The 24228-nt window shown below is 38.4% G+C and overlaps 1 protein-coding gene across 2 annotated transcripts in view; it reads right to left on the bottom strand.

Moving 5' to 3' along the window:
- The window catches only part of MAN1A1 (mannosidase alpha class 1A member 1), a 177336-nt gene that overhangs the window by 6730 nt on the left and 146378 nt on the right, over positions 1-24228 (bottom strand). For both annotated transcript variants that reach the window (XM_050788747.1, XM_050788748.1), the window contains exons 7-11: positions 21742-21865; positions 17975-18068; positions 11244-11359; positions 7161-7380; positions 5896-6068 (exon numbers count right to left, since the gene is read on the bottom strand). In XM_050788747.1, the coding sequence (XP_050644704.1) occupies positions 5896-6068; positions 7161-7380; positions 11244-11359; positions 17975-18068; positions 21742-21865 (727 nt within the window). The remainder of the gene's footprint in view (positions 1-5895; positions 6069-7160; positions 7381-11243; positions 11360-17974; positions 18069-21741; positions 21866-24228) is intronic.

Here is a 24228-nt window from a genome sequence, read left to right as displayed (position 1 = left end):
CCAGGAAACTTTCAAGTCCTATTATTTTTTCTTTCCTCCTTTTTCTTTGACAAAAACTCAAATACCAGATACGTAGAGTAAGCCAAAAATTATTGGTTAAAAAAAGGAAAAAAAAAATCAGAATTTAGAAAAAATGGGCAAGCTTTTTATGGGAAACCCCATTTCCAGATATTTCTTTAAACAGATTTTAATCCCAAAACCTGTGTTCCCTTGAGGTTTTTTGGTGATGAGCTAATGATAGGGCCAGCCATGATAAATAGCCACTCCCCCTGCCCATGGAAACTGCTCTAAGCTCCTTCTTTTGTTAGAGGAGTTGCTTTTGGGGTAGACAATGCCTGATCACCTTTCTTTCTAGTTCACCCTCTCATTCTTGTTCCCCACAAGTCCTCCTGAGGTAAGCTATAGTATTCATGAACACAGTCAAAAATTTTGAGTGGTGGGCCAAGTTCCAGCTTGAGACTCCCCTTATCATTGGCCCCAGAGGCTCCATGTCCCAGGCAGCGTCTTCCTTCTCAACATGCGGTTGTAAGTGAGAATGAAACAAAATGAAGAAATGCTTAGACAATAACAAGGGCTTCCAGAGGTTTAGAGAGGCCCAGCCACTTTCAGTTTTTAAAGCTTTTGGTAAATTAAAAAAAAAATTTTTTTTTTTTTTAAGGAAAAGCATCAAAGAACCACCCCTCTCCCCTTATGCAAAAGTCTAGATTTTAAGACTTTAGGAATGTGAAGCCGGGGACAAGTAACTTTCCTGGGCCCTTACAACAGCCCTGATTCTATCAGCATCTCAACAGTGGAAGTTGTCCGTGTTTGTATGGCTAAGTCTAACCAGATCATCATTGTACTACAATCTGTTCTTGGGACTCTCAGCCTCGAGGCATAGGGACCACCTTGGTTTTGAGTAAATTATTAGTAGTTGTTAGTAATTATTATTAGTGATCCTATGTGACTGGGATGTGCTAATAGCAGAGAACAGGATATGAGAATGTTTATAGTGACTGGAGCTCTAAACAAGGGATGAAGGGTAAGAAAATAGCAAGCATCATGAGTTAAATCCTAAGTCAGAGGACAGAAGACTATTCTCTTGTCTACCAGATATATAAATGGCTGATCCATGGAGTAAGGCTGTCTGTGTGAGTGTGGTCTGAACTCAAGGGTAGAACACAGAGAATCAGGCACCTTGAACAAATCAAAGAGGGTCTGGAAACAGGATGAAGCCTGAGGAGGCAGGAGTATGAAGGAAGAAGAGAAGTCACTTTCTGAGAGTCGAAATGACTGAGTGGAAAAAGTTAGGTTTAGAAGAGCAAAGAAAAATGTCTGTGCAAAAAACAAAGCCAAAAAACCTGAAATTACCAAAAAAAACCCCTGAAGCCAAAAAAATCACAAATCCCTATGTAAGGCTTTACCCTCTACTGTAGATCAGCTGAGATATTATATAATCTGTGAATATATACATATAATTAATATTCCGATAAAGCTCATGCTGTAAGTTATCAGATGTTTTACTGGAAGGAATTTGTCAGTTTCTCATGTGTTTTTTTTTTTTTTTTTAAATTTCGAGAGGGTCTTGCTCTGTTGCTCAGGCTGGGGTGCAGCGGTGCAATCTTAGCTCAAAATAACCTTGAACTCCTGGGCTCAACTGGTCCTCCCTCCTCAGCCTCCTGAGTAGCTAGGGACTATAGGAGTGTGCCACCATGATGAGCTAATTTTTTTTTTATGGGTATGAATTGGTATTTTATTGTGCTTTTGATTTGTGTTTCCTTGATGACAAATGATATGAAGCATCCTTCCATGTACTTCTTGGCAATTATATGGCTTTTGAGTGAAAAGTTACTCAGATGCTAGGGTGGTGTGGGGGCTGGGGTGGCCGGAGAGATGTTGGTCAAAGGATATAAAATTGCACTTAAGAGCAGTAAGTTCAAGAGATCTATTGTACAATGTAGTGATGATAGTTACCAGTTAATAACAATATATGGTAATCTTAAAAAATGGGGCCATAGACCAAAAAAAAAAAAAATGCTGAGAGAGGTCTGCTGGGTGGCTCATGTCTGTAATCCCAGTACTTTGGGAGGGCAAGGTGGGAGGATCACTTGAGCCCAGGAGTTCAAGACCAGCCTGGGCAACATAACGAGACCCCGTCTCTATTTAAAAAAAAAAAAATGTTAAGAGAGTAGATTTAAATGTTCTTACCACAAAAACTAAGCTATGTGAGGTAATGCATTTGTTAATTAGCTTGATTTAGCCATGCCACAACATATATATATTTCAAAACATTATGTTGTACACAATAAACATATACAGCTTATTTTGTCAATTATAAAAAGAATAAGGGAAATAAATAATTTTTGAAAAGCTGTTCATTCGGGTGGTATTTTCCTCCACAGGCATGAGTTTCGATGAGCTAATTTTTAAATTTTGTAGAGACAGGGTGACTTGTTGCCCAGGCTGACCGCAAATTCCCATCCTCGAGCCATCCTCCCACCTCGGCCTCCCACATGCTGGGATTACAGGCTTGAGCCACCACGCCTAGCCTTCCTGACATTTTTGACAAAAAGCAAAAGAAATATCAGTTAAATATTATTAATATAATTATATTATATATATTATATATATAATTTAAAATTATATTTTATATAAAATAAAAATAATAAAATAAAATATTATATTTTATATATAATATAATAATATATTATAATTATAATATATTAATAATATTAAGTATTATTTCTGTCAGGCAGACTTGCAAGTGCTTGAACATCTGTGGTTAATGGAGTGCTGTTAACCCACAAAAGAACTCCCTAGTGTTGTAGTGCTGGATTATATACCTTTTCATATCTTATTTGACATTATTATTAGAAATTTAAGACACAGAAAGCAGGTTTCTCAAGTGTATCAGTGAAAGAAGGCTGGGAAGGGAGTGCTTTGTTAGAAGATAGGAAGACGGCTTACAATTTACAAACTGAAAGTATGGGTGAAAAAGTACAGTGCAAAGGAGATGTGACTCAACGGTAGCGAATGGAGAAGCTAACACTGACTATAATTTCAGTATAAGCCAGTTTTTTTTTTTTCCTTTGGAGATGACAGTCTTGCTCTGTCACTCAGGTTGGAGTGCAGTGGCATGATCTCGGCTCACTGCAAGCTCCGCCTCCCGGGTTCATGCCATTCTCGTGCCTCAGCCTCCAGAGTAGCTGGGACTACAGGCACCCGCCACCACGCCTGGCTAATTTTTTTTTGTATTTTTAGTAGAGATGGGGTTTTACCATGTTAGCCAGGATGGTCTCGATCTCCTGACCTCGTGATCCGCCCACCTCAGCCTCCCAAAGTACTGGCAGTTTTTTTTTTTTTTTTTTATATAAATCTACTAAAAGAACAAGTTGGACTATAAGCTGTGAAAAATCACACTGCTAAGAGAGGAAGAGAGGTTTTTGAGACACACTGCTCAGCCCTAAAAGACCACAGCTGGAAACCAGGTCAGGAGAAGAAAATCAAGGGAAATGATGGATGAGGAAAGGAAGAGATGGCAGAACGTGCTGTCTTCAGATAACTGGGGAGCTGAAATGTAGAAGGGAGATTTCTTTCCTCTGGTACCCCCAGAGCACAGAACATTGTAAATTGTGGCTTCAAAATAAGTAACTTTCTAACACCTTCAACCATTACCAATTGGAATGAGTTACTTTATTAGGTGATACATTCCCCTTTGCTGGGAAGTCCTTGGGTTGATGAGGAACAGCTATCTTGCAGAGATTTGGAAGGGAGTCTTGTCTTTAAGTAGAAAGCGGAATGAGGTGATTTTTAAGACCCCCTATGTTTCGGTTTGGGTTCCCTTAAAAATAAAGCATGAGACAAGGGTTGGACGCAGGATGCAGGAAGTCTGTCAGGGAGGTGACATCAGGAAGTGGGCAAGTGGGAAGAGCAAAACAGGGACGCAAGAGCCAATGAATTATACTAAGTTACAACTGTGTGCAACGAGGCTCACTCCTGCTAGAAACCCTCTGAAGAACCATGTAGCATGCATTCCAGAATGATTCTTGAGAGAAAGAAGACTGGCATAGTTATCCATCAACTCCAAAACCTCCTTGGTTGACAGCCATTAACTCCCCAGCACTTCCCAGACCACAGCCAGCTGGCTAGGGAAAGCTTTTCCACCTTCTTTTCCTGACATGGTTTCCAGCTGTGGTCTCAAGTGTGCATCACAACAGCCAAGTGCTGGAGGTGCTGGGGGTGAGAGCTGCCAGCATATGCAGGTCTGCTGCTGAAACACAGGAGGCCACGGGGGCGGGGGAAATGTGTGGCCATGCCTTCAAAGTCCTAGTTTTTCTGGTTTAAAAAATGCAAGATCCTACAGCACTCCTTGCTCACCACTATAGCTCAGGTTCTAGCAGAGGTTACTGGGGGTGTCCCCAAAATTGAGACCTCAGTGTTGTGACACAGGGAAATGATTTCATGTCATATATTATGTTAAAGGGTTGACAAGAAATAAAAATCATAACACATAAACCAACCTTATGATCCCATAAACAACCAACCTCCCGAAGAACAGAGCAAACCAAAGCACCCTGTCTACCTTGCAATACGAATTTGCTTACCTCCCATTTTTGATCCCTTCTCGGCCATACATTTTGCACATTCTAACATCTATAAAATGGATGTCATAATTTAATTGGCAGTGTTATTTTTCTTAGTGGTATATAAAACAATGATGCTTCTTACTAACTATGGTGTTTTAGATTTGATGGAATACATTATTCCTGATATTCTCAACTTAAACTGATATTCAATTCATTTGCTGGCCAATTGAAGATCAAAACAATTCCTATCATCAAAGTTTAGAAAAGCCTCAATTTTAACATTTTTTTCCAGAGGAAAAAAACAGAAATGTAAAGAAATTACAATGACTACTGATTAAATGTAATAAAACTGCCCCCTCAAAGAGGCCTAGAGAATTGCTGTTATTTAAAATGACTGATGATTAATAAGAAGACACATACTAAATGAAGAGGATAATCAGCAAGATTCACCGATGGCTTCCTAAGATATTAGTTAAATTTTACCAAAGGCAATATTCATTTTAGATTTCCTGAGAGAAGTCATTCCTCATGGACAGTTTTTAAAGATAGCTAACTTTCTAACAAAGAGTGCTAGAGAATGAGAGTGTAATTAAAGCATTTGCTTGTTCTTATCACCTGAATTCCCTTCCACTCCTTGCGGAATAATAACTCTTACAATTAGACAGACATTGTTAGATGCATATCCTGCAGGGTGTCTCCTCAGGCATTTGGCACACAAAGCATTCACTAGATTAGTTTAGGAAGGAGATATACCATCCTGGGCAGGAAGAGACCCAAGAGGTGACAGACAATGAAAATAACACCCTGGGCAGATGGAAAGCTTACAGATATTCCAAGAAACCTGAGGCTGGTAAAGGAATATCCTTATACAAAGTAATTCTTCTATAAGTGCTTTCTAAAAGTTAGACCTAAGTAGCTATTTACTCTAAGTAGAAGCATGTACTAGCATTTTAAAGCTCAAAGACAGAAAAAAACAGGAAGTGTTTATTGAAACAGACAGAGGTGAATATCCCCAAGCTGCCAATAACCCTTAGCTGGAATTAAGAGATCATCATTTTTGTATTAATGGGAACTTAATTTTAGACTATGCCTTTCTAGTCATCTCCTTCAATATCTATCAGTAGGTATATCTATATCAATGTTATACAAAGCAAAGCTGAAGCTAGGGATATAAAACGACTTCAATGAAAATACACAGTCCTAGGTGGAAAAAATCCTGGTTGAAGCTTTAAAAATTATAGAAAAGTTGATAAGCCTGATTTATAGGTATCAACTGAACATTTTTTACTATGACATTTATCTATAAGAAACATGCAAATTAAAACATCACCTCTACAGCTTCCCAGGCCCATTTCCTGTACTTTGGTTCATGAGTCAGTCTCCACATATACATGTAAGTCTCCATAACTTCTGGCCGTAAGATGTAGTATTTTTCATTTTGTCTTGTAGCAATGGCTTCAACACCACCATCAAATCTGAAAGCTTCTGGTCCCAGTTTCATAACTAAAGGACATGGAATGAATGAATAAGGGTTATTGTTCTGGACAGTGCTTACAGTCAATAAGTTAAATGAAACTAGAAAGTACAGTCATCCCTCAGTATCTGTGGGGGATTGGTTCCAGGACCCTCCGAGGATAACAAAAATCCATGGCTCCTTGAGTCCCTTATATAAAATGGCAAAGTATTTGCATACAACCTAGGTACATCCTCCCATATACTTTAAATCATCTGCAGTTTACTTATAATACTTAATACAGTGTAAATGTTATGTAACTAGGTGTTATACTGTATTGTTTAGGGAATAAAGATAAGAACAAAAACTCTATAAATGTTCAGTACAGAGAGAACCATCCATTTTTTGGGGAACATTTCTGATCTGCGGTTGTGGAACCCACGGATACGAAGGTCTGACTGTACTTTAACAACACTGAAGAGAGATGTCAAAGTGGTCAGTTTTAAAAAAGAATTATAAACATCATGTAATACATAAAACTCATATACTTAAAACATTTAGTCATCTAAAAGAGTCCATTTTAGAAAACAGTAACAATTTTTTTTTTTCATTTAACCCCCATTTACTGAGCACCCACCAGGCAAGTGCAAGACACCGTGGAATACCATTTGAGTTAGCCAGAAATTTAGTGGTTGACAATCCTAAGTAATTTTGCTACAAAAGGCCAGTTATTTGTACTTTGTGTTGCAAATTCCTATTTTATAAGAAGGGAGTGGGATTCATGATCTATTTCATGGGGGATGTGGAGAAGATTAACAATGGATAATACAATGCTAAGTTTCTCTTTGCAGGGAGATAGAGACCCTTGTCCAGTGTTATTAGCAAAAGCAGAAGTCAGTAAATTAGGCTGGCTTTAACTCTTTAGGGCCTGGATTTTTGTTTCTTGGCAAACTAAAGGTAGATATTTTCAGGTGGAAAATCATTGCCTTTTAAAATAAAAATATACATTCCTTTATGACATTAATCACGATCATCAAGTTTCATAGGCAGAGTGGACAGTCTTTTGATGGCAGCAATGACAAAACTGCATGAAATCAAAGCATGTGGGAATAGACTGTAAGTGAAGAATAACATGTACTCACATGTTCGATTATATGATTCATGACAGGTACGGGCAATTTCAGCCCCGAGTTCAAGGTAGTGTTGGGCCATGGCTTCGGGAGCTCCATCAGCCCCGAGTGCGAACATGCCTCCTGCAAAGCAGGTCAGGTGGCCCATCTTGTGCTCCAAGAGGCCCCCTTTCCACTCCGCGATGTAAGTTAGTCCGCTGCTAGACTTGCGGATCAAATGAGTCTCGATGGCCTGTAAAAAACACTTTTTTACTATTTTGTAATCTCTTCTCAAATTTATACTAAAAATATGCCCAACATTAATAAAAAAGAGAATAAAACACAACTCCCAATCAGAGTTTGGTGTTACAAATCCATTCAACCTGAAATTACACGCTATTGCTTTCTGTATTCCTCCGCTAGCTTAGGCCTTATTAGTTTGGTTAGTCAGAATTAACACTGCTGCGCCAGCACAGTTGGTTTTGCTTGGTTCCGCGACCAAACACTTGTATTCCTCACACTCAAAAAACTTTCCCCTTCCCAAAGACAGGCCACTGTGCAGCGGTAATAGTTGTTTTGGTACATTTTCATTTCCACAGGTGGTGAAATAACACAAAGCCCAGGCCCTAAGGTGGATGAAGAACACAGCATATTTGTGCATGAGATCCAGGATGGTGGCAAAACTCTTCCTTTCAATTCTGTAGGCCTGGAGGGATCACAAAATAGAGTGACAAAGAGGAGGTGTTCTGTGGCCAGAAGACTTGGCTTCAAATTCCAGCTCTGACACTCTCTCTAATTTGTGGAAGTGAACAATTTGCTTACTATATCCCTAAATCTCAGCATCCTAATCCATAAATGGGAACAACAGGATCTCCTGATAGGACTCTGCCACATTTTGTTTATAAAGCAGTCACTAATGCAAGTGGCACGTGATAAAAGTCATTTATAATTATTCACATTTCCAATGTGGTGACACTTGAATCAAGTTCCTCCCTAATACTTCTATTAAAAAGCACACTATTATATAATGAATGAATATATATATTTTAAAAATCGGAATAAAAATCTTTAAATTTGGGAGAAATGATAATGTTTACAAAAATGATTTATAAAACATCTTTTATTTCTATCCCAGGTCTGTTGATATTCTCTTAAACTAGACAGACAAATAAAATATGCCTTATATTTTAAAAAGCAAAAATAATCTCCAATTCCTCTAATAGAAAATGCTCTCCCTGCTGCCCCACAATTACTTCATGGAAGGAAAAAGGCCATGACTGTGTCTATACCTGTACACTGCTATCAAGAGACAGGGATTTGTTAGGAAGCACATTTGGGAATAGACACAGAAAAAAACTTGTGATAGAGAAGAATGAATGAAAATGAATACACAGGAAGCTAAAACCTTTCCTACCTTTATTAGAAATAAACGAATGAAACCAAGATGGTAAGAAATAAATGAACATATTACTGTGCTCATTAACTGTGGTTAAGCTAATGTTATTGATGGTTTAGTTATTACATTAATATTTCATTCTTATTTTATGCAACTGAAGATCTTAGCTATTTATACTTCTCATAACAAAAATTGCAATAAAGTCCTTCAAGCAGATACTTGTTCATAACCCAAGAAATTATTCTTTCTACATGGCAAGAGTAATAGCTTTTGAGCATGAATTAGAGAAACATTATTACCCTGTTATGGATCCTAAATAAAGTACGATATTATTTCTGGCATGATTCGGACCAAGTTGCTACCTCTTAATAAAAGCTACAAGGAAATTCCAAGACCTTCAAAGCAGTAATTTTGTGTGGCCATGGGAAAATGCAAATAAATACAAAGAAGGATAGTTTTTAGTAGATCTACTGTGTCAAGGCTACAGATAATTGATTAGAAAAAAGGGTACTATATATTTTGTGATTTAATCCTTCTATAATTGCTTTAAAAAATTGGTTTGATGAAGGCTTCAGAATCTTAAGTGTCTGATAAGTCATCTGCCCAGGTATCATTTACCATTGTGAGTTCCTAGTGTAATCTCCAGATAGGGCCATGATAGCCAGTTGAAAGCTCAAAATATTTTGTTACTAAAATAATCAAATAAAACATACCACTCTGGGATTAAATGCTTCCCAAAATCTACTTGAAGCTACAACAGAGTAACCGTATCTTCAGTAATCAACTGTCCAGAACAATAGTGTGCAGCATCCTCCCCCTTGGTTACAATAATCTTCTGAAGTACAACTTAACAGAAAGAAACTTTGCTGTATAAGACGCTGCTACTTCTCAAAACAGAAATTTAGTTGTTCTAGCTTTGCTTTCTAAGTTGAAAATATACAATGCAATGAATATTAGCTTTTACTAGGAAGAGAAGCAGGAAACACTTTGACTTCATTTGTTCTTAATGGATTTTCCTGTCAATGATTTGTCTGATTACAATATACTAAAAGTTGTGTAGGTATGGTTTTAGGAACTAGGAAGAAAATATTTCAAATAATATTTTAAAGTTGTCTTTTTTTGAATATCAAGATCTCAGAGGGCCAATTTAGGATTAGAATAATTAAAATGTCTGCCAGTATGGTGATTAGAGGATGACAGAATGGAAACTATAAAATATGGAGAACTCCCTAGATTAAAATCTGAAACCTCATAGCAGTGAGGAAAAATAAACCTAAAAGAGGCCATGTGGATCATATCCTAGTTTGCTTTTGATGTTAATCACATGCCTTTATAAAGGCTGTGCCAAATGTAGGCCAATGTTCTCACTAAGGCGCTTCTGGTTCCTGCATGGGAAGTAGTGAAGACTCGTAAAGGAAACCAACGTCATACTCAGTGCCAGAACAAAGCAAGCTGCATTTATATTTAAATAAACAAGTATGCCTATGTCAAAATAACCCAGACCTCTTGTTAGAAAGACCAATTTTATAATGGCTACATCTTTGGGATTAAAAATTTCCATTTTTTTCCTATGAATTAACACTTTACTAAAAAATTTCTAAGCTGTCAAGACAAAGAAAATTTTTCTGAGGACTGAGCCACTATTTTACAACACTACTTGAGAAACCTTGATAATAATATTAAAAGAATATATGTGTTACCACATTAAATAATCACAAAAACACCTGATTCCACTAAAAAATTTTGTTCCTGAAGAGTATAAATATTTTAGATAAAATAATTTTCTTCCTGACTTGATTTACTTTCTAACTTTATTTTCGGTTTTGATTGAGGCTTAACTGGAGGTGTTTCTTAGTTTACTTTTATACTGGCCTATAGACTTTAAGTAGTTTCTAACTTACCTTACTAACTTACTGCTTGCAAATTAGTAAATGAAGATTTAAATGTAGAATGGAAATTCTTACAAATAAATCCACAGTGAATGAGTTAAAAGGAACAGGTGTTGATACAGACAAACTTTAATCTTAATTTTGGTTTGACATGTAATTTCTCTGAGGTACAGCAACTTTATCTGTAAAACTGGGTGAGTAATAGCTCAAGTACTGTGAGAGAGAAAAAAAACAACACAACTCCACCATTTCATTTAAAGGAGCTACCCTAACACACTGCTTAGCACATGGTTGGCAATTCAACACACAACTGTTGCCTCTTACTTCTCCACTGTAAAGAATCTTTGATACTATTAATGATCTTCCCTTAAATATGAGTTTATTCAGATTTTTATGTGTGGATTTCCTTAGAGTACTGTCCACATATCTCTGGGGACAAGTTTACTTCACATGGAGGTAGCCATTGGGACTCTCTGTCTTCTTGGGCAATTTTAACTTAGGCAATTGTCAGAATACAAATTCAGGATTTCCCCCCACATAATATAAATTGTGGTCCTAAGGAGACAATTCGTATTTATGAAAGAATACGACTTTTTCAGATATGTGACTCTTAACTGAGGTTTAAACCATGCAAAAACTTTAGCTGCCCAATTAGAAATAAACATCAAATATGATTACAATTATTATCATATTAGCAGATATCGAACTCTACCTAACTGGAAGTATTTTGTAACTCATTCATGTAGTACATCACTTATTCATTAAAACTTGATTAATATAAAAGTTATAAATTAGGGCTGAGTGGCAAAGAAGATTTAAATATTAGGTTACCTGAACAGCATCAAAATACATCTTCTTAGCTTCCAGATCTGTCTTGTCAGACATTAACCAGGCCTTCAGCAAATATTCATAGAAGCTGTCTCCAAGACCTCCAACTGATACATGATCTAGAAAGAGAGGGAAATGAATTTTAGAGTGATTCAGCTTTTAATTCAGATAAAGGAGCAAAATCACATTAGCAACTAGGATGCAACCTTATGTCAACTGCAAGTCACTGTTACATTTAAATTCCAACAAATCTTTTATTTTCAGAAAGATATTCTGAAATGAGCAGATGGGCTATTAACTAATGTAACATACTCTAAATAATTACCAGAGTAGTTTTGTAAACATGGAAGATAAAAGATATGTAATCACCCCTAATTCTAAAAATCTGGTTCTCTAGTGAAAAATACCCAACTAAAATGTTCACAGTATATATTTAAATACATTTTTATTTGCTTTAGTTCTGAATAATATAAAATTCTGGCCATGCTATGAATATTAACAAATCTTTTTTAACAAGTGGTTTGTAATAAATTAAACAAGAAGCTCCTCAGGTTCATTGCCATTATTATTATTTCTAATCTCACTCTGTCACCCAGGCTGGAGTGCAGAGGCACGATGATAGCTCACTATAACCTCAAACTCCTGAGCTCAAGCGATCCTCCTGCCTCAGCCTCCCAAGTGGCTGGGACAGCAGGCATGCATCACCATGCCAGGCTCATTTTTAAATTTTTGGTAGAGACGGCATCTCGCTATGTTGCCTCAGCTGATCTACAACTCCTGGCCTCAAGCGATCCTTCCACCTGGGCCTCTCAAGGAAGAGGGATTATAAGCATGAACCACTGTGCTCAGCCTATTATTGTCTGATAAATTTTCTAGTGCTATGAATCTGAAGGGTCAAATACCTATGGGACAGGGGCAGTCAGAAAGAATATGGGGCAGAAGAAGTTTTTCCTCCTAATACTCCGTTCCTACAGTCCACCTTCACTGCCATTTATCATGCCGGACCCACTACATGTATTATCAACAATCTCACAACTGTAGGATAGGTATCCTCATTTTTTTTTCTTTTTTTTTGAGACAGAGTCTTGCTCTGTCACCAGGCTGGAGTGCAATGGCGTGATCTCAGCTCACAGCAACCTCTGCTTCCCAGGATCAAGTGATTGTCCTGCCTCAGCCTCCCGAGTAGTTGGGATTACAGGCACCCACCACCACGCCTGGCTAATTTTTGTATTTTTAGTAGAGACGGGGTTTCACCATGTTGACCAGGCTGGTTTCAAACTCCTGACCTCATGATCCGCTCGCCTCAGCCTTCCAAAAGTGCTGGGATTACAGACATGAGCCACCACACCCGGCCCAGAGTTCTAATGACAGTGCTCCTTCAATCTGTTCCCCACATTAATGTCAGAGTAGCCCTCTTAATACGTGAATGTGATTACCCTTTACTCGAAGCCCAATCCTGTGTGTTTGGTGCCATGCAAAATCTCAATCTTCTCTATGCCATTCAGTCTGGCTCCACTTGCTTTCTGCTCACTTGCTATACAGCCCTTCTTTTGGTTCCTCAAAATCATCAGGCTCCATCTCATCTCAGGCAGGGCTTCTATAGGCCTTGTTCTCTCTGCATGAAATGGACCCTAGGACCCCCTTCCCCTTCTTTAGTAGTTCTTACTCTTACTTCATACCTGGGATCAAATGGCACTTCGTCAAAGGAGTGTTCTCTGACAATCCCACTAGGTTCCCTTGTCACACCCTTTTTGATCGCACACATTTATCACTTGCAATTTCATAATGTGGTAACATTTTCTTCTGTCTCCTCCACGAGATCATGAACCAAGAGGGCAGAGACCAGACCTATTATGTTTCCCAGTCCACCCAAGCCCCTGGAAAGTGTCTTGCCCATGGTAGGTACTCAACAAATAATTGATGAACAAAGCAAAATTCTTCTATGTCAACCTTAATAAAGGGCTGTAACTATCCAAGCTAAAGAGCCATGTTTTAAAGTAGTTAAGTACGTGATTTTCTTGTTGCAGAAAGTGTAGAATTATAGTTTAAATTTTAGTGTAAAAATATATTTTAAAAATTCTAAGTCTGATTCTTGAAGTGACATTTACAGTTTCCTAAATTAACACAGAAACCTCTGACATTTACAAACTAAATAGATTAAGTATGAACTCATCAATAATAAACCCTGTTGTTATCAACATCATTGTAGGAGACAAATGCAAGTGATGCGTGGAAAAGCAAATCCCGGGCTGGCATTGTCAAAACAACACTGACTCCATGAAGTGATAGGAAATGATGGCCAGGATCCAGACATGTCCTTTGGAGTTAAAGCAATGAGAGCTGAAAACCAACGGCCAGAAGGAGCTTGATGTTTTCCTCCCCTTGGGTTATGATTTTCTAATAGATGGAAGAAGCAAGTTTGGGCATTTGGGGATTTTTTTAAAATAAGAAAAAAGTGTTACATAAGAAAACATTTGTTTTAATTAATTTTGGTATTTGCTAGTTTTCTATTTTTAAAATTTCCTGCCTATAAAAATTTCAGACAAAGAAACGTAAAGGAGAAACAGGTCTTCTCATTAATTTAGCATATCACTCACTAAGCTTCCTTCAGGCCTGGATGGCTGTTTGTTAACACAGTCCTGTGTAAACATCTTAGCGGATGTGGGGGAGAGTAGGCCTGATTTTATCAGTAGGAAAGGATCAACCTACTTCTAGAAAGAACATAATATGGTATTTTTATGTCCAACCGCTCTAAAGGTGAGGTGTACTGTAGTCAGTCAGATATTACGCTTTTCTCTGCAGGAGTAATTTATTCTTTTCTTCATAAGAATAGGTCCCATAAAAGGATTTCTAATATCTAAAAAAGAGAAAAAGCAAGTAGCAAAAGAATCCAGACAAAGAAGAATTAAAATACTCAATATCTCCCTTTTAAAATTTTTGTTGACTTCATCTGAATTTCTCTCTCTGAAACAATCCCCCACTGATGCTAGTGACACTACACATAGCTAGCTAGATTAGATACAGATAGATGGATGGCTGTTACAGAATCAAAGGATGATAAATGCTCTGTGTACAGACATGAAACCCTGCCATCTGGCCTCAATAGTAACAAGATCAGTTCATATTATCAGTGACCAGGACCGGATACTGCCTTTCAGCCACAACTGAGGAGCAGGGGCAACTGCTAAAAGAGAACAAGCAGAACAACCATTAAAAGCAGAAGCAGGCCCAGTGTGGTGTCTCATGCCTATAATCCCAGCACTTTGGGAGGCCGGGGAGGGCGGATCACCTGAGGTCAGGAGTTCAAGACCAGCCTGGCTAACATGGTGAAACCCTCATCTCTACTAAAAAAACAAAAATTTGCTGGGTGTGGTGGTATGCGCCTGTAGTCCCAGCTACTCGGGAGGCTGAGGCAGGAGAATTGCTTGAGCATGAGACAGGGAGGTTGCAATGAGCTCACATCATGCCACTGCACTCCAGCCTGGGTGACAGAGCGAGACTCCATCTCAAACAACAACAATAACAACAACAACAACAATAACAACAACGGAAATATACACAAGTTGTTTTATCCCCAGTCCTCTAGTGGCCCTCAAACTGTTGAGTCTCAGCACCCTTTTGTAATCTTCAAAAGAAATGGGCACCCCAAATAATTTATGTAAGTAATTTACTACATTGGAAAATTAAAATTTTCCAATTTACTACATTGGAAAATTAAAATAATTTAAAAATACTTTTCTTATTTCATTTAAAATAATAATTACATGCCCATTAACATATACAATTTTTCAAAAAAGTTATATTTTACAAAACAAAACAAAAAATTAGCGAGAAGACTGACACAGTTTCACATTTTTGCATATCTCTTTCTTGTTTGCTTGATAGGAGACAGTTGGATACTCATGCCTGCCATACTTTCAATCCTTTGCTATATGTTATTTGGGCTATAATACATCAAGAAAAGTCAGCCTCACACAGTAATACAGTCAGAAAAAGAAAGGATATTTTAACAGACTTTTCACACAATTGTGGATATTTTTCTTTGATACTATAATAGTCAACAGGTGGTTTCTTTTTTAAAGGTTAATTGCGTTGTAAAATTAGAAATTACATCAATGAATTTTTGTATTGTTACATTAAAATCCATTGGTCTATCTTGTACTTTACATAGATTGTTTTCCATGTATGATCTTATAATGTCATGCTTTGGTCATTTGGAAAATACTGGCTCACTGAATTATGCAGATCTTTCAAATATTGACATGTTCCATTATACAATGTCAGAAAACCACATTTGTTAATATCATCATCAATCTAATAGGAAAAGTATTTGTGTCAAGTTCATGGTAGCATGTACAAGTTTTCCAAAATTCTATTTTTTTTTTTTTTTTTTTTTTTTTTTTTTTTGAGACGGAGTCTGGCTCTGTCGCCCAGGCTGGAGTGCAGTGGCCAGATCTCAGCTCACTGCAAGCTCCGCCTCCCGGGTTCACGCCATTCTCCTGCCTCAGGCTCCCGAGTAGCTGGGACTACAGGCGCCCGCCACCTCGCCCGGCTAGTTTTTTGTATTTTTTAGTAGAGACGGGGTTTCACCGTGTTAGCCAGGATGGTCTCGATCTCCTGATCTCGTGATCCACCCGTCTCGGCCTCCCAAAGTGCTGGGATTACAGGCTTGAGCCACTGCGCCCGGCCCCAAAATTCTATTTTTTATTTAGAAACTTGGATTATAATCATTGGCATAAATACTGTGACTTTTCCTTGAAGTGACAAGCTCATTTTCAAGAATATAGCTCCCAATTACCTAGCCTAAATAACCATTTTTTAAGTTGTTCTTTCAAGTAAAAATGTTGAATCCAGGAAACAGTAAGTGGCTAGTTCAGCTTGCAACTCAAACACCCAAGAGCTTTTCCTTGACGCAACTACCATTTTTCATAATTCAGCAGGAGTGATTTATGAGTGCTTTCCATTTCATCTTATAGAACATGACAAAGGTGTGTACTCAAGGGTTGATATTTACTAGAATCACTAATTTTTTTTTTTTTTTTACTGTTTCATTAAGCACATTCATAAGTGAAACTGATATCCTTTTTTTAAATGCTACTAAGAATACAATGGGGGCTGGTGTGGTGGCTCATGCCTGTAATCCCAGCTTTGGGAGACCAAGGGAAAGGGATCGCTCAAGCCTAAAACTTTGAGGCCAGTCTGGGAAATATAATGAGACCTTGTCTCTACCAAAAAAAAAAAAAAAAAAAAATGAAAATTGGCTGAGCATGGCAGTGTGCACCTGTAGTCCCAGCTACTCAGAGGGGCCGAGGTGGGAAGATCGCTTGAACCCAGCATGAGCCCAGGAGGCAGAGGTTGCAATGAGCTGAGATCATGCCACTGTACTCCAGCCTGAGTGACACAGTGAGACCCTGTCCCACAAAAAAGAAAAAAAAAAAAAGAAAGAATACGAGTATTAGTACTATTTGATGTTTGTTTGCCTTTGTTCTCAGTGAGGCTTCAGCAGTTTCACCTAACAGTGTAGGTATAAATATCAACATTTTAGAAAAGGAAGAAAGTCTTTTAAAGTACCACTATTAAACAGCAGAGGCAGAGAGAGAGATGAGATATAGAGTACATATGTATTCACAAAATTTAAGTACGTAAACACCCACTAAGTGCAAGACATGGTGTACTGGCTTAGTAAATATGACTAAGACATGTATTACATGTCTTAATATATTATATTATTATAATAAAAATAGTTTTGACCTTGTGGGCCTCTTCAGAGGTCTCAAGGACTTCCAGTGATCTGTTGACCACACTTAGGTAAGTGGTAACCTTGATTATAGCCCTAAGGTTTCAACGGCTAGGCTTCCAGAGCTATAGACACATTTTAGCATATGGATTTTAGCATATTCTTTCCTATTATTCTTTAAGAAAAGTACTTCTAAAGTAACAGTGAGGTATCTAAGAACATGACATAAAAATATAAAGAAAAAACCCAAATTAGAGTAAAATCTTAAGGCAATGTACTCTTGCCACAGCTGGGCATCTCAATATTCTTCACTTGTTTTCAGTTGCTATTTAATCTACTACTGTTTTTCCAAATCAGCTTGAGAACATTTCTTTCAACTACTCTGAATCTTTATGCCCCTTCTCAAAATCATCTGAAGAGTCTTAAGTGCAGGCTTCTAGGATCAAAAGTCCTTGTGCAATACTTTCTCCCATCCTAAAGGTAATTCTACTGGCAAGAAACCTTTATCTGGCAGCTTAAAATTAAGTAGAGAAAAACAGGCTGTTTGCTCTTCCAATTTCCCAACTCTTAAAAATTCAGGCTCCCTCTTATTGTATAGTCACGAAGAAATAGAGAATGTTGGGAAGCAGAATGGTCTACCTACTCTCTATAAAACCCTCATAGTCATTAATACAAAGGATTGAATTTCCTTTCTATCCACATGACCAGCTTGTTACAGGTTATCATCCCCACACTACTCTGGCCAGATCTTCCCTTTCTTATTAATAGCTTTAAATGTGCTTATATGTCATCACACTTGGAGTTACATATGAAAAATACACAATCCAGTTTCCTGGTAACACAATCTTGATGACAGAAGCCTGTTTATCAAAGGAGCCATGCCCTTTTCTCCTTTTCTAAACATTTCTCAACAAAATCTGTGCTACTTTTGTGCTTCCTCTCTCTCGACGAGTACAGTACCATAAAGAGCTATAATAATGCGAATCTTCTGACTTACGTTGACCCCACTGTCCACTACTGGGATTCAGATAGTTAGGATAAAGGCCTTGTGGTTTTTCCAGTTTGTTCAGTACTGTTCGAATATTCATTACCTATAACAGAAAATAAAATGTTACTGTGAAAATCTGAAAAACAATTTTCATGCCATTCTTCTTCTTCTTGAACATATTTTTCCATTTTAGAAAAAATAAGTTGACTTAAATGATGCAGAGTTAGAACAAAGATAATTGCTGTTAGCTTATTATTACAAACATAATAGCAGTAAGTGAATATAGTCACACTGATTAGTTATCTACCATTAGCCAGATGTCATCCTAGGAACAAGGGGCCAGTGGATAAACAAAGTCACCGTACTCTTAGAATTGTGCATCCTAGTGGGATGGGACAGACAATAAATAAATAAATAGATAAATAAATACGTAAGTATAGTCATGTGTCACTTAATGACAGGGATACATGCTGGGAAACACAGGCATTTTCACTGTTGTACAAACATCATAGAGTACACTGTCAGAAATGTAGTTGGCATAGCCTACGGTTTGTAGGCTACAAACCTGTGTAGTGTATGTTACTCTACTGAATATTTGTGTATCTAAACATAGAAAAGTACACTATAAAAGATGAAAAACGATACCTTTCTATAGGGTTATACATTTTATAACCCTATATATAAATACAGGGCACTTTGTAAAGAACACTTTTCATGAATGAAACTCGCAGGACTAGAAGTTGTAGTGGATGAGTTAGTAAGTGAGTAATGAGTGAATGTGAAGGCCTGGGACGTTACTGTGTACTACTGTAAACTTTATAAACACGGTATACTTAGCCATTATCAATACATTTGTAAAAGTATTTTTCTTTCTTCAATAATAAATTAACCTTAGATTACTGTAATTTTACTTTATAAGCTTTTAAATTTTAAAAAAATTTTGACTCTTTTGTAATAACTGTTAGCTTAAAACACACTCTGTATAGTTGTACCAAAATATTTTCTTTTTTTATATTCTTATCTATAAGCCTTTTTCTATTTAAAATTTCTTTTCAAAGTTGTTTAACTTTTTAAACTTTTTGTTAAAAACTAAGACATGTATACACACGAACTTTGGACTACACAGAGCAGGACCATCAATATCACTGCCTTCCACCTCTACATCTTATCCCACTGGAAGGTCTTTCAGGGGCAGTAGCATGCATGGAGCTGTCAACTCCTGTGATAACAATGCCTTCAAGAGGAATACCTTTGCTTCTACAGGTAACTTAAAAAAAAACTGGTACATTCTAAAATAACAATATAAATGATAGTACATAAATCAGTAATGCAGTCATTTACTTTATCAAATATTATGTACTGTACATAATTATATGTGCTATACTTTTATATGACTGGCAAAAACTGGTACATTCTAAAATAATAATACAAATGATAGTACATAAATCAGTAATACAGTCATTTACTTTATCAAATATTATGTACTGTACATAATTATATGTGCTATACTTTTATATGACTGGCAGTAGAGTACGTTTATGTCATCACCACCACAAACACGTAAGTAATGCATTGCACTATGACATTATGACGACCATGATGTCACGAGGCCGTAGGAATGTTTTCAACTCCATTATAAACTTACACTGTCATATATGTGGTCCATTGTTGACTGAAACACTGTTAAGTAACATCTAACTGTATAGTATATCAGGAGATGGTAAATACTGTGGAAAAAAATAAGAGGGTACTACGGATTGAACTGCATACCCCTAAATTCATATGCTGAAACCCTACTTCCCAATGTGATTGTATTTGGAGATTTATTTGGAGATGGCAATTAGGTTATGATGGTAGAGCATTATACGGGAATGGGTAAGTGACTTTAGCACTGTGGTGCTCACTGGTCACTGCGACAGGTGTGGCTGGGGGAAAAGTCCTACTGAAGCAGGTTCAAGTGCCCTCATAAGAGACACAAGAGCTCTCTCTCTGTGATTCCTTCTCTCCCTCAGAGCACAAAGATGACGTCATGTGAACAAACACTGGGACAGTGCTCATTGTCTAAAAGTCCAGGGAAGAGGCTCAGAATGAAACCTACCTCATTGGTAGTTTGATCTTGGATTTCCCAGCCTCCAGAACTGTAAGAAAGAAATTTCTGTTGTTTCTGGCTGCATTTTTGTTACGGTAGTCGGAGCTGATTGAGAGTAATGGGACAGGGTGATGTGGAGAGGCTATCCCATGTTAGTCAGAGTGGCCCGGCAAGGCAGAGGTGTTTGAGCTGAATATTGAAGAAGTGAGGGAGCAGGCCACGTGGAAATGTGGAGGAAGCGCACTTGGAACAGAGAGGGGAGCAAGTACAAAGGCCCCGAGGAAACAGCAGGTTTGCAAGGTCACTGAGGCCAGAGGTGAGGAGGCAAAGGGGAGAATGTCAGCAGGCAGAGGAGAGGAGAGGAGAGCCAGGGCCCAGGCCACCCAGGCCCCACAGGTCACAGTAAGGGCCTATTTCACTCTTGAGTGTCATGGGAAGGCTGAGGGGGCAAGACAAGAAGTGGTGGTCAGGTGGCTACTGTATAGTCCAGGTGACATGATGGATCCCAGATCAGGACAGCAGTAGAGGCAGCGAGACACCCAAAGGATTTCTTAGTGGATCTGGGCCTGGGGTTTACCAAAAAGAAGAACCAGGAGGATCTCAAGATCTTTGGGCTGACCACTGGGTACAGTGAGATGCCATTTACCAAGATAGCAAAGACTGGAGGAGAAGCAGGTCTAGGCGTTGAGCCTGAGGCATTTTAAGTGGGACTTGTCTATCGGACCTCTTAGTGGAGATGTTTAATAAACAGATATAGAGTCTGGAGTTCAGGAACGGGTTGGGACTGAAATAATAAACTTGGAGTCCAGAGTATAGAGATGGTATGCCAAGCCCAGAGACTGGATGTAACAATGTAGGGAGTGAATATAAAAAAGAAGAGGCACAGGATTGAGTGCTAGGGCTTTCCAATATTTAGAGGTTGGGGTGTTGAGGACACAAAAAGGAAGACAGAAGGAGCATCCAGCAAAAAGGGAGACAAACTGGGATCATATTACATGCCATGCGCAAAGTGTATCTCAGGAATGAAGAACTGACTGACTGTGTCGAATGCTGAGAGCGCAAGGAAGATGAAGGGGAGAATGGGTAAGTGGCTTTAGCACTGTGGTGCTCACTGGTCACTGCGACAGGTGTGGCTGGGGGAAAAGTCCTACTGAAGCAGGTTCAAGAGACTTGAAAAGCAGACAACAGAGACGACTCTTTCAAGGAATTTTACTGTAAAGGGAAGCCAAAAAGCAGGTTGAAAATAAAGGTAGAGTGATGGGGGGAACATGAATTTATCCAAATATCGATGGGTTTGCTTTCGGAAAATGAGGGACCAATTCAGGTGCAACATCACATTTGTATAACACTTTCAGTCTGTATTTCACATAGTTGGCTCATGCAGTGCATTTAGTACCAAATATTTTTAGATAAGGACACAAACTTCAGACGAGTTAAGCAACTAACTTAAGGTAGAGGGCACCAGAGGTGGAAGCCGTGTCCTCACATCCTGAGCTAGAGTGGCGCACTGGAAAGGCTGTAGGTTTACAGTTTGGGTAATTGAAATGCTGCATGTTGCAAAACTTCAGAAAGAGCTATAACAAATTTGGTTGTTATTTCCACCTCAAAAATTCCTAAACCTTCTCAGAGAGGATACTGTTTCTCATAAGTGTTGCTTTGCAGGCCAAGGCACATTGAAGAATCTCACCTTTTCAGCAAAGATGGGGTTTCCTGATAAGTGGCTCAAGTGCATAAACTCCAAATGCAGGGTTCCAAATTCTGCCAGAATACTGCTGCCTCCAGAGGCCCAGGGCCAGTTCCTTCCAATACCGCTAAAGAAGAGATGACATCGAAGAGTTATGGGTCAGACTAATTTCGTTTTTCACTACGTAAATAGTAGACATGAAATAGATGGCTTTTAAAACAAGGCATCCTACCCTAACAGTCCCCTCTAGATACTGTAAAACCAAGCACTGTTTTCTTTGGCTACCAGTTTTAGGGTTTGACTCCTGTCTCCAAATTGAAAATTACTGTTGACTTAATTTAGAAAAAAGCTGCTGAGTACTTGCTGTTGATGAACAGGCAAATCTTTTGGAAAGTACAGATGCTATATAGATGTATAACCATTCCATGCAGAATATAAAACAAAACCTGACCAAAACAGTCCCACCATGCCCAAATACCACATAAAGCTCTTCAACATTTTAATTAGTTTCAGCCTGAGAGTCCAAGGAATTTTGGATATTATGTACAAAATTTTATTTGGATAAAAGATGAATTTCCAAGATTCATGAATTATACACTCACTTCAACCCTCTCCAAATCTTCCCGCATTTACCAGACTTTCTTTCTTCCATGTGTCTTCACTCTATTTTATTTTTTTCTAAGCATATTACCTAAGGTGCTAACTCATTCCCTACTCTATACAACCTGTGATCAAGAATTCCAACAAAATTAGGTTATAAAATCTGGAAAGGTCAGAGGCATGAGCTTCAGAACTTACTGCTCCATGGCCTTTCTTGGAGAAATGCTTTTTTAAAAAACTAGGCCTTTTAAAACAGTTATAAACATACACACATCCAAATACACATAAAGTGACTCCTGAGACATGGCAGTACTCTTGGGTACAGTTTATTTCTGGAGAGCCACTTAACACTTCAAAAAAAGATGTGGTAATTCAAAAGAATAAAGTTCGTTATTCTTCTAATACATTCCCTTTCTGATAGCTAAAATCCCACACTTTTAGTTTAGAATGCACATTTAGTGCATGCCTACTATCTGCCAGGACTATACATGGCATTGGGTTACAAGCATGGTTATGATAATCAATCACTTTTTCTCAAAGACCTAATAGTGTAATAACAGAAAAAGAACTAAGCATAAATAGTTCCAATCACAGACGGTGAATGCTGAGATACATGTGTGAAGAGTTCTCTGAGCATCTAAAGCTGGGACACACAGTCCAGCGTGGTGGGGATGGATCACAGAAGAACTTCTTCAAGGAAGAGACTCCTGAGTTGATTCTTGAAGGGTAAGTATGAGTTGGTGAGGAAAAAATGATGAGAATCTGGGCAAGGAGAGAACACACGAGCAGAGGGGCTGGCCAGGAACCAGAAGCAGCTCTTACGCTGCAGAATGGAGGGAATGGAGGTTGGTGGGAGAGAAGGCTGGAAGGATAGGCTGCAGCCAGGTCTTAACAGCTTGTGGAATTCTCTCTTTCTAAGGTAGACCCCATCAAAATGCTGCTCTTGGTGTTCACCCCCACTTGTTTTTGCCATATATCCGTCACAGCTCTGGGTAAACCCTTTCAGTCCCGTCCTGGCGTCTGCCGCCAGGCTGCTGAGGAATGCTGAGGAAGAGAGAAACCATGAGGATGACTGGCGCTTACAGTCCTGGGCTCGCCTCACTCTCACTTCTTGCTCCTTTCTACAGCAAAACCTAGAGTTTCCTCCAAAACACTGACATACAGTACATCTAAGAAAAGTAAAGAGAAATAAGACACAGAGATCTGAAAACGATATATTCATTTATTTTACAAAATGCCCTAAATTTATTAGGTTCTGGGAATGTGAGTCAGTTTTTATTTTCATAGTTGGCTTATAAAAAAGAATTTTCAATCATCCAAATAGGATGAATAGCTACTTTCAAAGTTTATTAACATATGGCAAATGCACATGGTAATTGGTCATTAACTAGTTGTCACGACATGTCAATTTTTTTTTTTTTTTGCAACAGAGTCTTGCTCTGTCGCCCAGGCTGGAGTGCAGTGGCGTGATCTTGGCTCACTGCAAGCTCCGCCTCCCAGGTTCATGCCATTCTCCTGCCTCAGTCTCCCGAGTAGCTGGGACCACAGGGCCCGCCACCACACCTGGCTAATTTTCTGTATTTTTTTTAGTAGAGACAGGGTTTCACAGTGCTGACCAGGATGGTCTCGATCTCCTGACCTCGTGATCCGCCCGCCTCGGCCTCCCAAAGTGCTGGAATTACAGGCGTGAGCCACCGTACCTGGCCAACATATCAATGTTTTATTCCTATCACTCCATCACTGACCAATGCCAATAAGCCTATTTAGCAAAACTACAAATTTCTGTGGTCTGGAGAAATATTAAAAACAAAGCTGCAACATAAGGCAATATCAGGGTAAGAGGAGATGACTTTATCCTGGAAAAGAAAGAGAACACAGTGCTGAGGAAGC

The sequence above is a fragment of the Macaca thibetana genome, chromosome 4 (genome assembly GCF_024542745.1).
Source record: "Macaca thibetana thibetana isolate TM-01 chromosome 4, ASM2454274v1, whole genome shotgun sequence".
Classification (NCBI taxonomy): Eukaryota; Metazoa; Chordata; class Mammalia; order Primates; family Cercopithecidae; genus Macaca; species Macaca thibetana.
This window is presented reverse-complemented; position numbering and strand designations above follow the sequence as displayed.